This window comes from Culex quinquefasciatus, chromosome 2 (genome assembly GCF_015732765.1).
Source record: "Culex quinquefasciatus strain JHB chromosome 2, VPISU_Cqui_1.0_pri_paternal, whole genome shotgun sequence".
NCBI lineage: Eukaryota > Metazoa > Arthropoda > Insecta > Diptera > Culicidae > Culex > Culex quinquefasciatus.
The window spans coordinates 223,319,601-223,340,578 of NC_051862.1; the positions used below are offsets into that span (position 1 = coordinate 223,319,601).

At 34.7% G+C, this 20,978-nt stretch overlaps 1 protein-coding gene across 1 annotated transcript; it reads right to left on the minus strand.

The window, feature by feature from the left end:
• Window positions 1-2,640: 2,640 nt before the first annotated feature.
• On the minus strand, window positions 2,641-20,820 carry LOC6033619 (DNA-binding protein D-ETS-6). Its single transcript, XM_001843994.2, has 4 exons — window positions 20,380-20,820; window positions 8,488-8,535; window positions 8,076-8,262; window positions 2,641-3,534 (listed from the first exon to the last, which is right to left on the minus strand). The coding sequence occupies exons 1-4, from the start codon at window positions 20,738-20,740 to the stop codon at window positions 3,009-3,011; spliced, it is 1,122 nt and encodes a 373-aa protein (XP_001844046.2). The 5' UTR covers window positions 20,741-20,820; the 3' UTR covers window positions 2,641-3,008.
• Between the last annotated feature and the right edge of the window lie 158 nt (window positions 20,821-20,978).

The window sequence follows — 20,978 nt, forward strand, 5'->3', positions numbered from 1 at the left end:
TTAATTGATTTACGGCGCTTGTACTTTGTCCACTTTACGGTCCCGCCCGGTAATCTAATAGAGACAGTACAGTGCTACGTACCTTCTATAGTAGCAGTCAGTGGTCGGTCCCCCGCCGAGATTTTTATGACATAATCATCCTGCATGCTGTGGATCAGTGCTTCTTCAACGGACGCTGATGCTGTGGGTGATTTGGAGAGCATCAGCAGGCACGTTCGAAAACAACGATCACAAACCGACCGCCGACTGGATTATGACATGTTAAATTGTTCCAGTGCAGTTGAAACGTTTGGCAATCGTTGAACGTCGTTTTTTTTTTCTACGAAAAAGAGCATAATTTGATTGAACAAAACTGTTCTCCACTGTGCGTCTCCATCAAACTTTCAAACGATTCAATGGAAACGCATGGTAGTTCGATCATCCAACAACCGCCAAATTACCCTTTTTACAACCAGTGCATCTGGTTGAACCAGACGCGTACGGCAAGTGCCCCGTTTTGCATAAAACGGGGTGTCAAACAAACACACGCCAAGCCGCCGCCGGACGCGTTCCGGTGCATATTATGGGGATGACCCTGCCGGGGATGAGCTGCTGCACTTGTTTTAGGTGCATTTGTTTTCTGCGTGCTCTTGACCTGGTTTTTTTTCGGTTCGGTGGGACATTTTGGGGACGAGAAATGAAACAGTATTTTTGTAGTTGTTTGAAATTTATTTTCAAATTGTTTGTAATTGTCATGATTTTCATTGTACAGATTTTATTGTATGTTTACGTATTATGTCAATATTGCCTTAACTGCTAAATGTCGAACAAAAAATAAATGCATAATAATTGAAACATGTGAGAAAGTTAACAGAAACGAACGAGTGAGCATCTATGAGGACAATTTTTTGACCTTTACATACTTAACATTAATGAATTTCACTGCTTCATTCTATTGAGCTACGAGAGTTACATTGAAGGGCAGAAACTGGAATCTAATATTTTTGATATTTGATTTGCAGTTCTGTAAGGGTTTCTTTTGTAATTTTTGATGATTTATATTTAATATAACGAACATAACATTTGAAGATTTTTGAAATTTGAAAAGTACCGGTAAAGATCTGTTATTTTTTTTCACGGCGTGTTTTCTGGGCAACCTTAAGGAGAAAAAATAGTCATCACTACTTTCAAATGTGTCTTATAGGAAATTTTCTCAGCTTTCCAATGCTTCTAAGAGCGAAATGTTTCATCGGGAAATTTCTGAGATATCTCTATTTTGAGTTTTATCTTTTAAAATCCTTGATTATTAATTGGACACTTATAAATAACAGTCCAGGAAATTTGTCAAATTATGTGTTTCATGTGTCTTTTACTCATCAAAATGTGCAGAATAAGACAAGAAACAACTTTGTAGAAGGTTGCAAACCGCTAAACATTTTGAAAATTAAGTTTTAACTGAATTTTTGGATATGTGGGATTTATTCAAATATTAAAATAATAAAATCGTATTGAAATATTATTTTTAAAAGAACAAATAGATTATTACATAATTGATGTGTACAAATAACATTGGTCTGCTCTAATCCAGCTTGGAATTAGCTGATACAACCGAAATTTCTACAGGTTTGAGATTGATAGGTTATTACAAGATTTTTATGAATAAATATAATATTTCCTTAATCAAACACTAAACAGTTGCATGGATACAAAACATGTTTAATACTAGAAATTAAACTGCAAATTACTGTTGCGAGCTTTAGGAGAAATACTATTCATCAGTATGAAATGATTTTTTTTAGTTTTTTTTGAATTAAATGATTAAATGATTAGCAATATTTTAGAAGTTTATAAGACTCTCATCTTCAATCTCATCTATAAAAAAAATATTTTTTGAAATAGTTTGATAACAAAGTTTCTGTTTGTTTTTTTTTTTGTTAAAATATTATTTAATTTTTGTTCAAGCAAAAAAAAAAAGTTTGTGACGGTGTTTTCAGCATTCTGAATTGGAAGACTCGAGTTTAAGTGCTACTTTTAAGTGCATTTTCAACAGAAAACATTTTAAAAATTTAATTTTTATTTTATACTGATGAAAATATGATTTTTGAAGCTTGCTACAGTAATATGTAGTATATTTTCGATTTCAAATCATATTTGTATTTATGTTCCAGGTTAATGTTTGCTTAAGAAAATATCAAATTTATTCACTAAAATTCAATAATACCATTAACAATCACAAACCTGCCATAGTTTCGGTTGAACAAGCTAAATCAGAGTAGACACGTGTTATTTGTACACAAAAAATATGTAATTATCAAATAATTCTTGTACAAAATATATTTTTACACTGTTTTATGATTTTAATTTCTGAATAAATCCCATATATTCAAAAACTTAGACAAAACATGATTTGCAAAATGTTTAGCAGTTTGCAACCTTCTACAAAGTTTTTTTTGTCTTATTCTGCACATTTTGATGAGTAAAAGACACATGAAACACATCATTTGACAAGTTTCCTGGACTGTTATTTAAAAGTTTCCAATAAATAATAAAGGAATTTAAAACCAAAAACAATAAAATAGAGATATCTCAGGAATTTCCCGATGAAACATTTCGCTCTTAGAAGCATTGGAAAGCTGAGAAAATTTCCTATAAGACACATTTGAAAGTAGCGATGACTATTTTTTCCTGATAAGGTTGTTCTAGAAAACACGCCGTGTTTTCTGTTCAATAAATTGAGCAAAATCAATTGGATGACATATATTCTGCATTATAAATAAAATTCAACTCGATTATCCGAATGTATTCGAAGTTTGATGGAAACCTTTCGGAAACACGGACTGCCGAAGCTTTGAACAATCTTCTAGACTCAATTCAAAAAATTACAAATTAAAATCAAATTCTATTTCTGCCCTTGGATGCACTCAAAAATCACTGAATGTTTGTTGAATTGTCTTGTATGAATTATTAGTTATTGAATTCAGGAACATCAATCGCGTATTTTGAGATAACACATTCCCTCTCTCTACAACTCACTGATTGAATGACGTCGACGAGCTCGCGCTGGTCGTCGTCGTCGGAATGACCGAAGTCGTCACGACAGGAACAACATTACCAGTGACAGCTGATGACGCCCCAGGTACGACCAACGACGACGCCGATGACATCGAGTGGTAGGTCGGATAGGGTGGCCAGTATGAGGGAAGCATCGGCATAGGTGATCTCACGGATCCGCTGCTGGAACCGGCCACGACGGTGGGAATGTGCGAGGTAGCTGTCGTCGCCGTCGTCGATGACCCGGACGAGCCTACGGACTCGGGGCTAGCCGCGGCACCACCGGATGTTGTTCCGAAGCTTCTCGCGGGGCTCGTGCTGCTGCTTTCGGACGGACCAGCGCCGTAGGAATCGATTTGGTGGGGTGAATACCGGTAACCGGTGCCGGTCGGTTCCGCCAGCTGTGCCTGGGTCCGGCAAGCGTCCATCAGCCCGTGAAAGTCAAACTTGTACGCGTACCGTTTGCCGTGCACCTTGGTCATAATGTTCTTGTCGTAGTAGTACCTGTAGAGAGAGGGAGAAGGAGAGAATGAAAAATCCATGAATGAAGCCATTCCCACGGAGGAGGCTCGCTCTCGAGCCCCTTTTTTGTCTTCTTTTCCGAGAAATCTGCGTAAACACACATAACATCGCGATGATTCACCTTTCTTTTCGACATTCTTCGCATATTTGCAGCATCCCGCACGACGCGCGTGTTAGAGGAGAGAGCACGTGGTCAATGCGCGCGCGAAAAGGCGCCCAAAGCGAAATGCCGCAAACGTAGCATGCTCTGCATTCCTTTTAACGGTCACTTTATGTTTATGGACCCATTGATGAAGACTGGGTGAGAAGATTGACCGGTGACGCACCGGTCGTAAATGGGATGTTGCATGACTGTTCCGTGATATCATAAATCATGAATGTTTATGCAATCTCGCATGGATTAGCATTTTTTGTTTCATTTTTTAAATATTTTTCCGTGTTCAGTTTAGGAGATCATTTTGAACACCTTTTAATTCACGTAAAATTTGACGTCTTAGTCCTATGTTTTTTATGTTATTTTTTTTAGATAATTTTGACATGTCTTTTTTGTAATTTTTACAATTGTTTACTTTTTGTTATTTTTTTTTAATTGTTACTTTCTACAAAATCCAAATATTTTTTTAAGGCCAAGGTCATCATCAAAAAATACTTTTTTTAATATAAGATTTTCTACCAACTGCAACTCTTTGTCAAATTATTACTAATAAAATTTACAAAAAAGTCGTGTATACCAAATATATAAAACAAAGTTTCTACATCAATTCTGATTCATGGTCCTGAATAGTTTTTTTTTTATATAATCGCTCTGTTATTTTCAGATTTCCTCCGATTTTTTAAATTTTCTCATTGAAAAAGATTATCTATAATTTTATTGAAAAATCAAGATTCGTTCAAATCAAAACTCAAATTCAATCAAATTACGTAAATTTCACTCCCAAAAATTGATTTTTTCACTGCTTTCGCTAAAAATATTTTTTCTGAAATTCCTAGCTCTACGTAACGCACAAATTTTGTTTTATGATCGTTTTGGTAATTTGGATCATTTCGGTCATTGTGGTCATTTAGTCATTTTAGTAATTTTGGTTATTTTGATAATTTCGGTAATTTTGATAATTTTGGTTATTTCGGTAATTTTGGTAATTTCGGTAGTTTTGTTATTTTCAGTAATTTTGGTAATTTTGAGTCATTTAGTCATTTTAGTAATATCGGCTATTATGGTAATTTTGATTATCTTAATCAATTTAGTTATTTTGGTCAATTCGTTAATTTTGGTAATTTTGATAATTTCGGTAATTTGGTTTTGAGTTATTTAGTCATTTTAGTAACTTCGGCTATTTTGGTCATTTTGGTAGTTTTGGTTATCTTGATCATTTTAGTTATTTTGGTCATTTTGGAAATTTCTGTCATTTTTTCATAAAATTATTTTTATTAGGTCCTTTTCGGTACTGGGATCTAGTTAGGACCGAGTCGGCTTTTGTAATTACATTATTCTTAAAGCTAAGAGTAATTACAGAGGATCTTGTGTGTAAATGTTAGTGGGAGGGGAGCCGATTAAATTTCTGTGATTAAGTTTTGTTAATCTTTTTTTGTTGTTTTTTTTTGTTATTTTGGGTTATTTGTCATGTTGGTCATCTTACAAATTTATTTTTAGTTTTTAGTTTTTAGCTGGGTGATGAAAAGAGAGAATCCGTAACGTGATATTCGAATGATCCCACTTTGTATACATTAGGATGTAACAAAAATGACTTTTTGGCGGGCATTCAAGGGTTTGTTCCGGTGGGCATACTAAGCCCAAATCCAAAATATGAGCTTGATTGGACGTAACAGGAGCTGGCGCTCCGCCCTTCAATTTTAAATGGGATTTAACCCGTAAAAAAAGATTTTTTCAAAAATGTCACTTTTTGAGGCATTTTGGCCACCAATGCGTTTACCAAAAACATCACTGGCGTGTAGGCCAGATCCTTGCGCATCTTTTGGTATATATAACATTGACATTTGGAGCACCCTGGAGCTCGGTACAGGCCTTCAAAGTTTGGCATTTTTTCGAAAAATCGGTCCCGGCAAAAAAGATATGCGTCGCGCCTCGCGACGCCCTAGACGCCATTTGATTTTGCCAGGGCCGATTTTTCGAAAAAAATGCCAAACTTTGAAGGCCTGTACCGAGCTCCAGGGTGCTCCAAATGTCAATGTTATATATACCAAAAGATGCGCAAGGATCTGGCCTACACGCCAGTGATGTTTTTGGTAAACGCATTGGTGGCCAAAATGCCTCAAAAAGTGACATTTTTGAAAAAATCTTTTTTTACGGGTTAAATCCCATTTAAAATTGAAGGGCGGAGCGCCAGCTCCTGTTACGTCCAATCTAGCTCATATTTTGGATTTGGGCTTAGTATGCCCACCGGAACAAACCCTTGAATGCCCGCCAAAAAGTCATTTTTGTTACACTCTAGTATACATCTACAAAGTAGGAGGCTGTTCAAGCACAAACATGACTTTTTCTGGTGAATGAACTATTTTATAATCAGTGGTATGTGTTTTATTTTGTCTAGTTTTAGACTTTTTTGTTGGAAAATTGTGTGTGTTTTCATGTTTCGATCGGTAAGAAGAGGGTTTATTTTTTACGGGTGACGAAGAACTGCAGCGAGAGTATCATTCTGCGATATCGCAGATAAATTCCCTGGCTAATTTTGAAATCCTGCAGCTCTTCCTGGTCCAGCTAAAAAACATCGCTAATTCTAGCGAAGCTGATCCAACAAACAGAGGAGATTTTTAATAAACCAGTAGGTTTTCAAACAGAATCAAACAATTAGGACAGTACTCATCGACTCCATAAACAACTTCCATTCATATTCATAATAAATGAGGATCTCGCCTTCAACTTCCTTAAGATTGCTTGACTTCAACGACAGGGCCTTAAAAGTCACAAATGTTTCATTCCTGCAAAAAATAATAATATTTTTTAATGATCGATAACAATACTCTCTACTTTTGGCGAAAAGTAAATTGGTTCCACTTTGACAGTACAAATTTGAGGCCGTTTTGCGAACCACTATTCAGCACCCAGTTCCATCCCTGCCGGCGTTAATCAAAAAATTAGGCAAAAAAATGCTAAAACAGCTGTCTTAGGGTTTTTAGTTTTTAGTTTTTAGTTTTTAGTTTTTAGTTTTTAGTTTTTAGTTTTTAGTTTTTAGTTTTAAGTTTTTAGTTTTTAGTTTTTAGTTTTTAGTTTTTAGTTTTTAGTTTTTAGTTTTTAGTTTTTAGTTTTTAGTTTTTAGTTTTTAGTTTTTTTTTAGTTTTTAGTTTTAGTTTTTAGTTTTTAGTTTTTAGTTTTTAGTTTTTAGTTTTTAGTTTTTAGTTTTTAGTTTTTAGTTTTTAGTTTTTAGTTTTTAGTTTTTAGTTTTTAGTTTTTAGTTTTTAGTTTTTAGTTTTTAGTTTTTAGTTTTTAGTTTTTAGTTTTAGTTTTTAGTTTTTAGTTTTTAGTTTTTAGTTTTTAGTTTTTAGTTTTAGTTTTTAGTTTTTAGTTTTTAGTTTTTAGTTTTTAGTTTTAGTTTTTAGTTTTTAGTTTTTAGTTTTTAGTTTTAGTTTTTAGTTTTTAGTTTTTAGTTTTTAGTTTTTAGTTTTTAGTTTTTAGTTTTTTTTTAGTTTTTAGTTTTTAGTTTTTAGTTTTTAGTTTTTAGTTTTTAGTTTTTTAGTTTTAGTTTTTAGTTTTTTTTAGTTTTTAGTTTTTAGTTTTAGTTTTTAGTTTTTAGTTTTTAGTTTTTAGTTTTTAGTTTTTAGTTTTTAGTTTTTAGTTTTTAGTTTTTAGTTTTTAGTTTTTAGTTTTTAGTTTTTAGTTTTTAGTTTTTAGTTTTTAGTTTTTAGTTTTTAGTTTTTAGTTTTTAGTTTTTAGTTTTTAGTTTTTTAGTTTTTTAGTTTTTAGTTTTTAGTTTTTAGTTTTTAGTTTTTAGTTTTTAGTTTTTAGTTTTTAGTTTTTAGTTTTTAGTTTTTAGTTTTTAGTTTTTAGTTTTTAGTTTTTAGTTTTTAGTTTTTAGTTTTTAGTTTTTAGTTTTAGTTTTTAGTTTTTAGTTTTTAGTTTTAGTTTTTAGTTTTTAGTTTTTAGTTTTTAGTTTTTAGTTTTTAGTTTTTAGTTTTTAGTTTTTAGTTTTTAGTTTTTAGTTTTTAGTTTTTAGTTTTTAGTTTTTAGTTTTTAGTTTTAGTTTTTAGTTTTAGTTTTTAGTTTTTAGTTTTTAGTTTTTAGTTTTTAGTTTTTAGTTTTTAGTTTTTAGTTTTTAGTTTTTAGTTTTTAGTTTTTAGTTTTTAGTTTTTAGTTTTTAGTTTTTAGTTTTTAGTTTTTAGTTTTTAGTTTTTAGTTTTTAGTTTTTAGTTTTTAGTTTTTAGTTTTTAGTTTTTAGTTTTTAGTTTTTAGTTATTAGTTTTTAGTTTTTAGTTTTTAGTTTTAGTTTTCAAACCCCAAACGCCCCTAAATGCAGCATAATTTTATTCACGAGAGAGTAATAACAAGCAAACAAAAAAAAAAAGCTCACCTCAACGCCCGGCTCAGCTTGTCGTAGTTCATGTTGGGCTTTGCCTTCCGCTCTCCCCACCTCCGGGCCACCTCGTCCGGGTCTGTGAGCTTAAACTCTCCGCCGGTTCCCTCCCAGTGGATGAAACGCTCGTTCGACGAATCAGCGAGCAGTTCGAGCAGAAACTGCCACAGTTGGATCTGCCCACCTAGAAAATAATACCAGATATTTGAGAGAGAGGGGAAAAAACGGTGAGAGATTCACAATAATAATACCGATGGTGATGGCGCTGACGAGGAAGGGGAAGTTGGATTATGTTGTATTTGTGAGATTGTGGATTTTAGGGTAGGTTAAAGGATTGTCGTGGATTGAGTACAAGTAAATAAGGGACTAGCAATATTTTGTGAGTTTACCCTATATGACCAATACTAACCTTGTGCTACCAAACGATGAGATGCAGCGTTCAACAGTTGGTATGGCTCTGCAAATAAAATTGAAAGAAACGATTAATAACATTTGCAATACACTCCACATTTCCTTATTTGCTTTGTCTTTTCAAAAGTTATGTTTATTTTCAGGTAAAAATGTTTTGTTTTATTTTTACTTTGATTCATTTAAGAATTTATTATTAACTTTTTGGAAAGTAAATTTCCCATCGTTTTTTTGGCGCTGTTGAAATATTATTGCAAAAGCTGCCATAAGTTCTATAAACTGCATTCGGTTTATAACGAATAACGAAATTGCCATCATTTGTTTAACATGATCTTCTTTATTCAATCAGCCTAAAAAATATTCCCACCGCCACATGCTGGTAATGATTCAATTTGAATTCAACCGCAAAGTCGTTCAACAATCACCGAAAAGAAAACGTTTCTCTTTAAAGCGCCTGGAATTCGAAAACAAGCTGTTTCTGTCCCCCAAAATTCGCGGAATCCACGTCATATCTTTGCCTTAAATTATACATGAGCCAATCGCTTCCCACAAGAAGACAAGACAAGGTGGCCAGTTAAGTCTGAATCATTTACCACCCGGAAAAGGACGCGCCACCGTCGGCGAAGCCGCCAAAACCACAATAAAGATCGCGGCCGCCGCCAAATTGCTAGACAAGTGGTGTGGTCCACGATGAGCCGTCGGCGGGGTGGATTAGTTTTTTTTGGTGGTGGTTTGCAAGAGTCATAATAATTTGGGGAGAAAAATGTGTTTTGGCGGTTCGATTGCTTCAAAAAATGTGAGTCATTTAGACACGACAAGACATCAATAAATCACTTCTATGGATTGAAGATAAACTTCTTGGAACTAAAATGTTTTCAGTTATTCGTCATTGAAAAAAAAAGAGTTTTTTTATTTGGCTAAATCAGATTTCAATTAAACGATTTTTGATTTTTTTTTCCATTTGTGTGTATGTTATAGTGGACAAAATTGTCAAATTTAGCTATGGGAAAAAAAACCCACAGTTCTTTGGTAAATTGATTTTTAGATTGTATTTATCAAATAGTAAAGCCGATGCAAATAGTTTTCAAAGTTGTTGTCCCTATGCTATGATCAAAGTCGAAAAATGAAATCACAGGCCAGAATTATATACTAGTACAGTACAGTTCTTTCAAAAACTTTGAAAAATATTTGCAAAACCTAAAGCACTTCTGCATGTTATTTTTTGATAGTTTGCACCAACGTCGAAAATATTTTCAATTTTCTCCTCTCTAAAAAATGTATAGTAAACACTAGCGTGCCCAGATCCTCAAGGAAGATGGGGTAACAATATGAGCATTTTGAAAAGTTCATCGTTTATGGACATCCCCTGAGCAATGTTTGGACAAATGTTTGAGGATGGTGGAGCAACTGCCCCATGTTGCCCCACCCTGGTCAAGCTAGTGATAGTTAATAACCTATATTTTTATTTTTTTAGAATTATTGTTCTAACCAACGTTTGCTTATTTTGACCTTGCCAAGAACGAAAATAATGTAAAATATGTGAAGCTAAAACTACCTTTACCTGAAGATTTTTGGCACTTTTTTGCTTTTTTTTTTTCAAAAATGAACTTATTTTTGAAATTTATTTACTGATGCTAAATTCTTAAATAAATATTACCAAAATTATAAAACCATTGTAATTTTTTTCTCAGAAACTTGATGGTTAAATATTAAAATTAAAATATGGGATGAGTGCAAAAAAAACAATAATCTGGTATGCGTCAATCGATTCTACGTCCAATTTTCATCATTTGTGATTCCTGAGATATAACAGTTTTAAAATTGAGGTTTTCAACAATATTCGCGAAAAAGACGAAACTTTATGGTGGGACCAAAAAGGATGAATGGGATTTCGTGAAATTTGATACTTTTCGTAAAAACGCGATATATCCAATACACAAATGTGTATAATTTTGGAAATATATTATCTGTTAAGATTATCAGGGAAAACAAACTAATTATAAACCTTATTGGCAAAACTATGGTGCATAGACTGTCGAAAAATAATTAAAATATCATTTCTGTTATGTTTCTGTAAACATTGCAAACACAATTTAACCAGTGTCCTTACTTACAAGGATCACATTGAAAGTATCCAGGTTAAATGTAACAAATATATTAAATGTTTGTATCCACTTATAAACAGGAATTCTAGACTTTGTCTCAAGAATAAACTGTTAATTTATAAACAAATTTTCAGACCTGCCATGCTTTATGCTGTGCCGATCTGGACAAGCTGTTGCTTAACCAGGAAGAAAAACTTCAGAGGATTCAGAACAAAATTCTGAAAATGATTCTGAAACTTCCTCCTGGTTCAGCACCAGTGAACTTCATCAATTAGCCGAAGTTGACACTTTGGATGTTATGTCCAATAAGATAATTGATGCATTTCGACAAAAATCATTGCAGTCTTCAGCTGCATTGATCCGCTCTTTATATAGTTTATAAGTTAGTTTTAAGGTATCCCTTTTCCCTTTTGTACATGTAGGACCTCCTACATTAGAAATCACTGAATAGCGAAAGCTACAATATTTCATGAATAAATGAAAGTTGCTAGTATTTAAAATTGAGGTGAAAAGTCATCGTTTGTGATTGGACACTCAATAATATTTTAACTGAATGAATGTACATGGAAAAGAAATTTGAATATAAAAAAAAAAAGAAAAAAGCAATGGGTCGGATGATAGACCCGGACATAGTTTACATACATTTAAGTGAGATCCGGCTTCAAAAAAAAGTAACCAGTGTCGAAAAAAATTCAAGATGGATTATACACTTTGACTTAACAATAGCGTTAAAAATTATTTTGAATTCGAATTCATTTTCCAAATAAAACTGCAAATTTTGAAGAATTAAAAAACGAGATTTAACGGGATTTGCGATGCCTGAAAAAAGTAACTGTTTTTTTTTAACTCTGTGTCTTTGCTTGTTAAGAACTATCTTGTTAAGTAATCTGATTCAGCAACAATTTTAGATGACATGCATATCAAATGAAAAAACAATCCTCGGGCATCACGGTCAAATTGGCGACGGTTATAACAACTCGATTGATATGGAACAAAGTGTAGAAAATAATATCTGGCCTTTCAACTTGATTTATTTCCACGTTATTTTGACATGTTTCACGTTCCGTTTTTAATTGTGTTTACTATTTTAGAGCGTTAAAAACCACTTTACTTACTGGGGTTAGTGAATTGTTACGATTTCACAGAATCCGTGGAAAATTCATAACATTTTATACATTACGTAAAAATTTACAAATTTAACGTTTTACTGTATCAATTTTTTTAATTTGAACGTTAAGTTCTCAAATAAAAATGATAAAAAATAAAATTGCCAGATTTATTGAATAATAATGAATAAAGCACTAGCGTTCACAGGGTGGGGCAACATGGGGCAACTACCCCACCATCCTCTGAAGTTTGTTCTAAATTTGGTCAGGGGTTGCCCATAAACGACGTAATATTCAAAATGTCCATATAATGGCCCCACCTTCCTCAAGAAGCTGGGCACGCTACTGGAACTAAGTATGGAAAGATGCATAAAATGCCACTAGTACCAAATCGTCGTGCTCGTGCTATCTTGTCGCACGTGCATTTTGTGCCAAATTGAGTTAAAATTGCTATTTTGTCCCGGGTTCAATGCCTCGCCTTTTGACCTTCACTGATCCCCACAATTTGATTTCAATTCTGAGATTTGGCACACCCTGAAAATTGCTGCAAGTGTGATAACTGGCCAAAGGGAATTTATTCAGACGCAGTTTAACACACGGCCGAATACTGCAAATGATTTTCATTTTTATTTTTTTAAATAAAATTATACTATGTTATGAAAATATTTTTTTCGTCATTTCTCCGGTCTGTACCATTAAAAAAAACTAACTTAATCCACCTTTGTGGTTGGAGCCTTCCTCACAACAATGGCTGTACACAAGTTTCATCTATTTTTTAGATCCGGCTTCCAAAAAGTACATCAATATCACTTAAGTGGCCATATCTCGAGACAGGGTTGCCAGATCTTCAATGTTTTGGGCTCGTTGGAAAGGTCTTTTGATAACCTAACCAACGTTGGGTCGGATGATGGACCCGGACATAGTTTACATACATTTAAGTGATCTTTTCGAAAAAAATATTTTTAGAGATGGTCACTATTTTTAAAAATCGTAAAACTGCAAATATTTCGCTAAAATCAAACTTTCGGTTGCTATATAATTTTTTAAATCAAGACTAATATTTTAAAAGGGCCAAATATTGAATATTACGGCCATTTAAAATGCTCGTCTTGATTTAAAAATTTTCAAAAAAATTTTTTCGAAAAGATCGGAAAATTTCACGAATGTTTCATGTATTAACATTGAAAATCGGACCATTAATTGCTGAGATATCGTCATTAGAAAATGGTGGGCTGATTGGGTAAGACTTAGAAAACTTCAATTTTCGTGTTTCTTTTTCTTTAAGCCGCTGTATTTCAGCAACCAGAGGTCCAATCTTCAATGTCTCTTAGACAATTTTATAGCAAATTTTCTGAACTTTTCAAAAAAATATTTTTAGAAATAGTCACATATGGTCACTATTTTTAAAAATTGAAAAACTGCAAATATTTCACTAAAATCAAACTTTCGGTGGCTATATCTTGAAAACGGAGCCCTTTATCAAAAAATCTGTTAAGTACTTTTCGATTGCAAATTCAATTTTGCATTAAAAAGTAATGTCAAACTTGTTTTTGCATAAAACTTCGTTTTTTTTTTTTAAATCACTATTTTTTCAAAAATTCATAACTCGGCGGCAGATTTTTTGACCATGTTTCTCTATGGCTCAAAAGTTGCGGATTTTTGTCCCCTAAAACATAACAAAAAATCTCGAAAATCAAAAAATACGTATTGTGGGAAATTGAGTTTTAGTGAAAAAAAAGTTGATAAAAAAATCTGCAATTTTTTTTCCGTGTACCTATTTTTTTCTCAAAAGTCCTCAACAATACCTACAACTTTGTCGAAGACATCAAATTGATCAGAAAATTCACTCAAAAGTTACAGCTGTTTGAATATTTGCATACCATTTTGGTATGGACAGCTGCCAAAATTGTATGGAGACTTGTATGGGTGAACTAATGACACAAAATAGCATATTTGGTCATAGGGAAGGCCCCCACAAAGTTTGAGCCAAATCAAAAAATACAAATAAAATCCATTTCCGGTTTTCGTAGAGTTTAAGTGAGATCCGGCTTCAAAAAAGTACATCAATATCACTTAAGGGGCCATATCTCGAGACAGGGTTGCCAGATCTTCAATGTTTTAGACTCGTTGGAAAGGTATTTTGATAACCTAACCAACGATGGGTCGGATAATGGACCCGGACATAGTTTACATACATTAAAGTGAGATCCGGTTATATGTCAAAACACATTTTTATACATAACTTTTGAACTACTTATCGAAACTTCAATCTGTATAAAACTCGATCTATGGGACCCTAAACCAAGTCGAATGCAACAAGTTCGGGTCAAATCGGTTCAGCCAGTGCCAAGAAACATGAGCTAGTTTGTTGGTCACATACATACATACACACAAACATACACACACATACACACAGACATTTGTTCAGTTTTCGATTCTGAGTCGATATGTATACATGAAGGTGAGTATACGACGTTTTTATACGAAGTTCATTTTTAGAGCAGGATTATAGCCTTATCAGTGAGGAAGGCAAAACTCTGCCGAGAAATTACTGTCTTAAAAAAATGAAACACAATGAAATTAGTTTACAAGCGTTGTTCGTGTTTTTTTTTTTCAATAGAAGTCTTAAAAAATTGATAAGGGTTATTTTTTCATGATTTCGCTGCTGGCCAGCGGGAATTGGAGAAGCACACGGATATTATCATTAGTTTTCCATCAAACAAAATGAGTTTTAGAAAAATCCAATGCCTTTTCCATAAAATAGCTGGGTGATTTTTTTTAAATTATCCACTTTTTCACCCATCACGTGTGAATCACTTTAGCGTTCAACCTGCTCTCCATATAAATTACTGCCGTATGAAACCCGATGAACTACCTCCGTACAGCAGTGGCAAACTCCTGTGATGATGATGGTGATGCGCGTGATGATGATTGTAGTGGTTTCCGGGATAAACCCGCACGGCGGCGGCGGATGCAAATCTCCTCGCGACGTGCAGATCCTCGGAAAATCTCCACATCGTCGAGCTGAGGCCGGCGGCCGCCGCCAAACTCACTGACTCAACACTTGTGCTCATTTTCCACGAACTCACGACCACGACGTCGTCAAAAAGCCCGCGCGCTCGCGTCACGACCACGAGACTAGTGACGTTACAGTGGAAAGGTTGTTCCGCGACTGACCGTTCGACACCAAGACCACTTCCGCAGAGAGAATCTTTTGTTGTTCGGCGAAGATTTAGAAGAGTCCCATTTCCTTTGCTCCTTTTTGGCGAGGGTTCAAGTTTGTTTGTTTGCTGCGGAAGCGCATGAGCCGCACTTAATTCCTGTGTCAACAAAAGAGAGAGAAGGATTTTCCCCCTATTCCTCTCGGAACAGGAAGGGGTCTTCCATGGGAGATTTTATCAGCAATCTGGTCTGAGAAAAAGTGAAATTTCACCCACTCGTCGTATCAGTTGATTAGAGGCAATTTAGATGATTGGCACGCGCTTAAGTGTGTTGGCACCTTTTGTTTGGAACTTGGGACAGGGTGGGAGTGACACCGTTTATGGACGGCCCCCCAGGGTGGGAATTTAGAAAAATTCAATAACTGCAGACTCCTGCGGTTTGTTCTATTGGTAATTTATTCATAAGGATTTAAAATTTCACTATCTGTCGCCACGTAAAGACCGTCGCCGTCGTTGTCGTCGTCGTTGTCGGTGACATTGCACAAGCAATTCTTGTTGAACTTTGCCCCGGAATGGTTCTGCTGCTTTGGGTTATTCAGATACTTGGCTTATCGTTACAAATAGAATTTTATTTATTTTTTCAATAAAATTGCAAATTATTTAAGGTGTTTAATATTATCTAACAGTTAAAAAACGTTTAATTTTTTGCCCCCGCTTTCAAATTTTTCCCAAAAAATGAGTGCACAAAAAACTATTGCTAAAATATTGAATTTCCATTGAAAAACTTGTACAATCGATTCTGAACTATTTATATTACATTTTATAACGTTCGACTCTGCATTTTGAATCAAAAAATCTCAAGGTCAGGAAATGATTTTTTCGTAGATTCATTGATTGTCTGCAAATTTTTGATAGTATCATTACCAGGGGTGGAATAAAAAAAAACAGTTACACTTGCGAACTTTCTTCACCCGAGAAAGAGAGAGGAGGCAAGTTACGGAAAAGAATATCGCTCCCAAACTCCAAGAAAATCAATCTGCTGATGATTTTTTCGCGAATTTCCTTGTCAGCACCACTTAAAAATATTTATTTCACTTTGTTTACACACATTGCTTATCTACAAAATGTGACAGGTCATATTTCGACGTGTGACGTTACACTTGCTAGTGTAGTAGTGAAAAAGGTATTCCGCCGAATAATCAAGATGATGATTTTTTTAGATTCCTTTCACAAATCAAGGGAACCATACTCCCTTCGGATTTTTTCTCTAGATGTACGTCCAATGATTTTCTTTTGATGATGATTTTTCCATTGCTGATCATTACTGTGTAAAGCAGTGATACTTTTTGATTTTTTTTTTCAGCAAGGCTTTAAATTTCTGAAAAGGTCCAATAAACCAAATTTCCAGTTTTTGCTTTTTGGGTGTTTTTGAAACCGCCTTTTGAATCAGGGGATTGTAAAAACACCCAAAAAGTGAAAATTTAGTTTATTGGACCTTTTCAAAAAAAACTCCAGATTTGTTTGTTTTATTTTTGCAGGAATTTTGTGAAAACGCTAATGTGTGTTATTGGTCAAAATAACTAACAGTACCTGTTGGAAATTAAACCGAGGATAATTTGTTAAACATTACTTTTTTTATTTAAAAAAAAAACAAACGTTGATTATTTAAAATAAAAAAAATTGTGCTAATTAGGTTAAACTCAGACCAAGAATAATCTGACTTTTTTTTTGTTTTTTAACAAATTTTAAAATTAAAATAACATAACTTTGCCGAAGATTGATATCTTGATAAAAAAAATAATTTCGGAATACTGACTTTAATTAAGCGAAAAATATTCCCCGCAATTGGCACATTTCTTAAAATTATATTTTGCTAAAATTTTGTAAGGGGCCAAAACAGCAATTTTACATCGTTGGTCCATACAAGACTACATACAGTTTTTTGCAGATATCCATACAAATACAATTTGTAACTATTCGAAAATCTATATCATGGCAAGGGATTTTTTGAACAATTTGGTGTCTTCAGCAAAACTGTATGTAATGATGAAAACAGTTTATAAACAAACAGATATACTATGAAAAAATATATTTTTTTACGAAAACCTAAATTCGAAAAAATCTTTATTTAGGAAATTAATTATTGATAAACCCAAAACATACATTTTTACAAAATCATGAACTTCCAAAAATATTTAAAAATCTTTTTTTTAATGATTATTTCGAAGGTTTAATCAGATTTGAATATTCGAAAGCATCAAAATCTAGGTTATTAGACTTTTCCAAGTGTTAAGATTGGTTTTAGGAAAATTTTCGGAAAATTTCACAACAAGTCCATACAAAACTCCATACAATTTTTGCAACCGACCATGCTAAATGATTTTCAGAATATTCAAAAAACTGTATCTAAGAACAGATTTTCTGATCTGAATTATTTTTTAAAGGTCACCTTTTTTATTATAACTTATAACTATAACTTGAAAACGGAGCCACAATAACATTTGTTTATCTAAAGTACGTTTTGGTTGAAAATATTATTCAACACTTAAAAAAATGATAAAAAGCAAAGCAATTGTTTGATTAAAAGCAAAACAAACTAGTCAATACACTCTTAAAAATGTTGAGAATATAAAGTTCCAGAAATAACATGGGACAATTTCGCCATTTTCCGCGGAACTACCACCCACGGTTTCGGTGGCTCACTCTCTCGAAACGTGGAACGAAAGGAAATCGTACCTTATTCAATTTATAAACACTTCCTTCCTGCCACATTTCCGCCAGCAGGAAAGTGGCAGCGATAGAAAAACAGCACAGCTCACAATGATTTGGTCGCACCTCCCCCGCATCCGGAATTTGGCAAAGACGGAAGGACCCCCTGTGGCCTGCGGTGACGAACCCGACGACGGTTTTTTGGTTCGAGGGTGAAATTGATATAAATGTCACCAGTGGGAACAGGGCTTAACCGGGCAGGGACTTTATTGTTTAAATTAGCATAATTCCTTGTAAAAACCAGCTCAATGATGTCGACTTTGGTGAATCACAGAAATGTTCTAGGCAGAGGGCCATTATTGGTTAAGGGGGTGTTTTGCTTTTGTGTCGGAGGTTGAAGGCTAAAGCTATAATTTTAAAGGGCTTGTGGTTTTGGAATTTCCCGCAAGTGGTTGTTCTAGGTTGAAAAGGAAGTATAATTGTTCTATTGTTGACCTCAAAGTGGTTCCGATTCTGCGAATCATAAGATTTAATTTAGAAACCAGCAATCATTCTCACATTTACTTATTTGATAAGGAAATCATTTTCACTTTATTTGAAAGAAAACATATAACAATCACAGGAAATTGCACTGAGGTTTATATTATTTACATAATTTTCCTAACAAACAGAATGCAAAAAAAAACAAAGGTTTAAACCAATATTATAGTTCTGCAATTGCAAAAATTAGAAACTATGTCTTCAATTTTAAAAATTCGGAAATCCATTGCAAATTTTATTTCAAGTTTTTGTGATTGCATAATCAAATCAATCATTGGTCCTAAACGCAAATAAATAAAAATAAATAAAATCGATTATTTATGAGACGCGTTCGTTTTAGAAAAATATACTTTGTTCTGAGCCAAAACAGAGTATATCAAACATATCCTGATTCAAATTGATGCATATATTTGTCGAATTGAGTTGAGTAGTAGGGTGGGTACGTTTTTCAAAAAGTTCTCGGATCAAGTTTTAGTATGGTTCCCCTTGTAGGGCATGCCCATAGGGACTTTCATGCCAAATATCAGCTCATTTGGTTGTAAACTGGCTGCGCGCATCAGGGTTAAAGTTTACATGGGAATTACTATGGGAAATTGGAAGTTTTTGTTCAAACGCTCCTACAGGTCTGGGAAAATCACGCGCCAACTTCTGGTTTGGTCAGGCCTATAGGGAATGGTCTGGAGAACACTTTTGCCGAAGAGAGCATATGGATTCGTTGTCCCTAGACCTGGCGCATCGGCAAACAATCCGATGTCTCCGGAATCAACGGTTTTCCCTCAAAAAGCAACAAATTTTCCTTAGCATGCTATGAAAGCTTGATGCACACCGCGACGCCATACGTCAGGTAGCTACCACGTGGGTGAGAAACGGCTGGAATATTTAATTGCAATACTACTTGAAAATGATCATTCGAGTAATCCTGATATTATTTAGTCGTATTCAGGATCTTTGCTTAGCAAATTTGTATTTTTTTGCAAATATTTCAACCACGTGGTAGCTGCCTGACGTATGGCGTCGCGGTGTTCATCAAGCTTTCATAGCATGCTAAGGAAAATTTGTTGCTTTTTGAGGGAAAACCGTTGATTCCGGAGACATCGGATTGTTTGCCGATGCGCCAGGTCTAGGGACAACGAATCCATATGCTCTCTTCGGGAAAAGTGTTCTCCAGACCATTCCCTATAGGCCTGACCATACCAGAAGTTGGCGCGTGATTTTCCCAGACCTGTAGGAGCGTTTGAACAAAAACTTCCAATTTCCCATAGTAATTCCCATGTAAACTTTAACCCTGATGCGCGCAGCCAGTTTACAACCAAATGAGCTGATATTTGGCATGAAAGTCCCTATGGGCATGCCCTACAAGGGGAACCATACTAAAACTTGATCCGAGAACTTTTTGAAAAACGTACCCACTCTAGAGTACAGACTATTTTTTATCGTGAAAAACTTTCTATGGAAGACTCGCTTTAACTTAAGAGCAAATAAATATTTGAATGAGTAGAAAAACTCACAAAATTGTCACAATTACAAAATCTAAAAAAAAAACATTTTGTTTTATTTTTCTCATTAAACTATGAAAAGAAAAGTGAGAACTCAGCCAAAAATGCCTCGTAATTTCAGTTTTTATACTCTTAATTATTATTTTTTGGTTTCTTTTGTTGTTATTTTGCTTTATTTTATTTTGAATTATATTCAAGTAGTAAAATCCCAGGGAGACTAGCCTGGAGTTGAGAGGACTTTGTCTTGCGTAATTTCATTAGAAAAGTTCGCATTACAAAATCGTACGAAAAATCATCACGTGTCTTCTACTGAAAAAAAAAACCACTAAAAATCATGCGAAATAAACAAACTCCAAGAGGAAAGGCTTTATCACTGCCTTATCAGATGAATTCTCTCAAAAATAAACACATCACATCAATACCGGTAAATCTATTCGGGAAACCATTATTATACTTAATTGAATCCATTTTCCGATAGCAATCAGGCAAAGTTTATTTTATTGCCCTTTCCCCTGCGAGTTGAACTTCATGCGTTGAGAACAAAAGTCCAAAGGATTATCACAAACACACACACTCCGGCAAAAGGATGCTTGAAACTGGACCATATAATCACAATTCTTCCTATCCTCATTTCCGGACCGGATTCGGCAATCACTCACACCTCCCCGGTTTCGAAACAGAGAGAGAGACTAATGTAACGGAAGCAAGCAGCGTCCGTTGGTCATTTATCAAGATTTTGGCCGGCGATGGCGATAGTACTGCTAGTGGGTTATTACCGGGATCAACGTCGTTGGCCAGCGTGCTGTCCTCGACGCCGCCGCTTCCAATCTGTCGCAGGTGGGCATAGTGCCTGGCCAGGGCGTTACCTCCGGCCTTCGAACCGGCACACACCCAAAAGTCCGCCTTGGTAAACTTGGCCAGGTCTGCTCCACTGGTCGGGAATCGCACCGGTTCCAGCGGTGGGAAAATTTGAAACTTTTTCGACAGCCATCGAACCCACGATTGGATGTGTTCCGTGGTCCATTCGAGGGGATTCGTAGGTACGTAGATAAGGGCACTATCACCGTCACTTTCTTCACCCTCCTCGGAGGTATCACCATCTTCTGGACTATTACGTGCGATCGGGTCATCTTGCATCTTTTCGCCGCATACGATGATAATTCCATTTGTTTACACTAAAGCCTCTGCTGGCGAGATTCATTTACTTGTTTGTGCTAAACTCTCACTAAAGTGTCACATTTTAAACACCAAAATCTCATTAAACAAAAAGATCCCAAAGATCCAAATCCCCACGATCCGATCGCGTCAACGGTCAAAGTTAAACTGAGTCAACCCCAGTGAATCCCGCGAAATTCGCGCTAAATTGACCATCGAA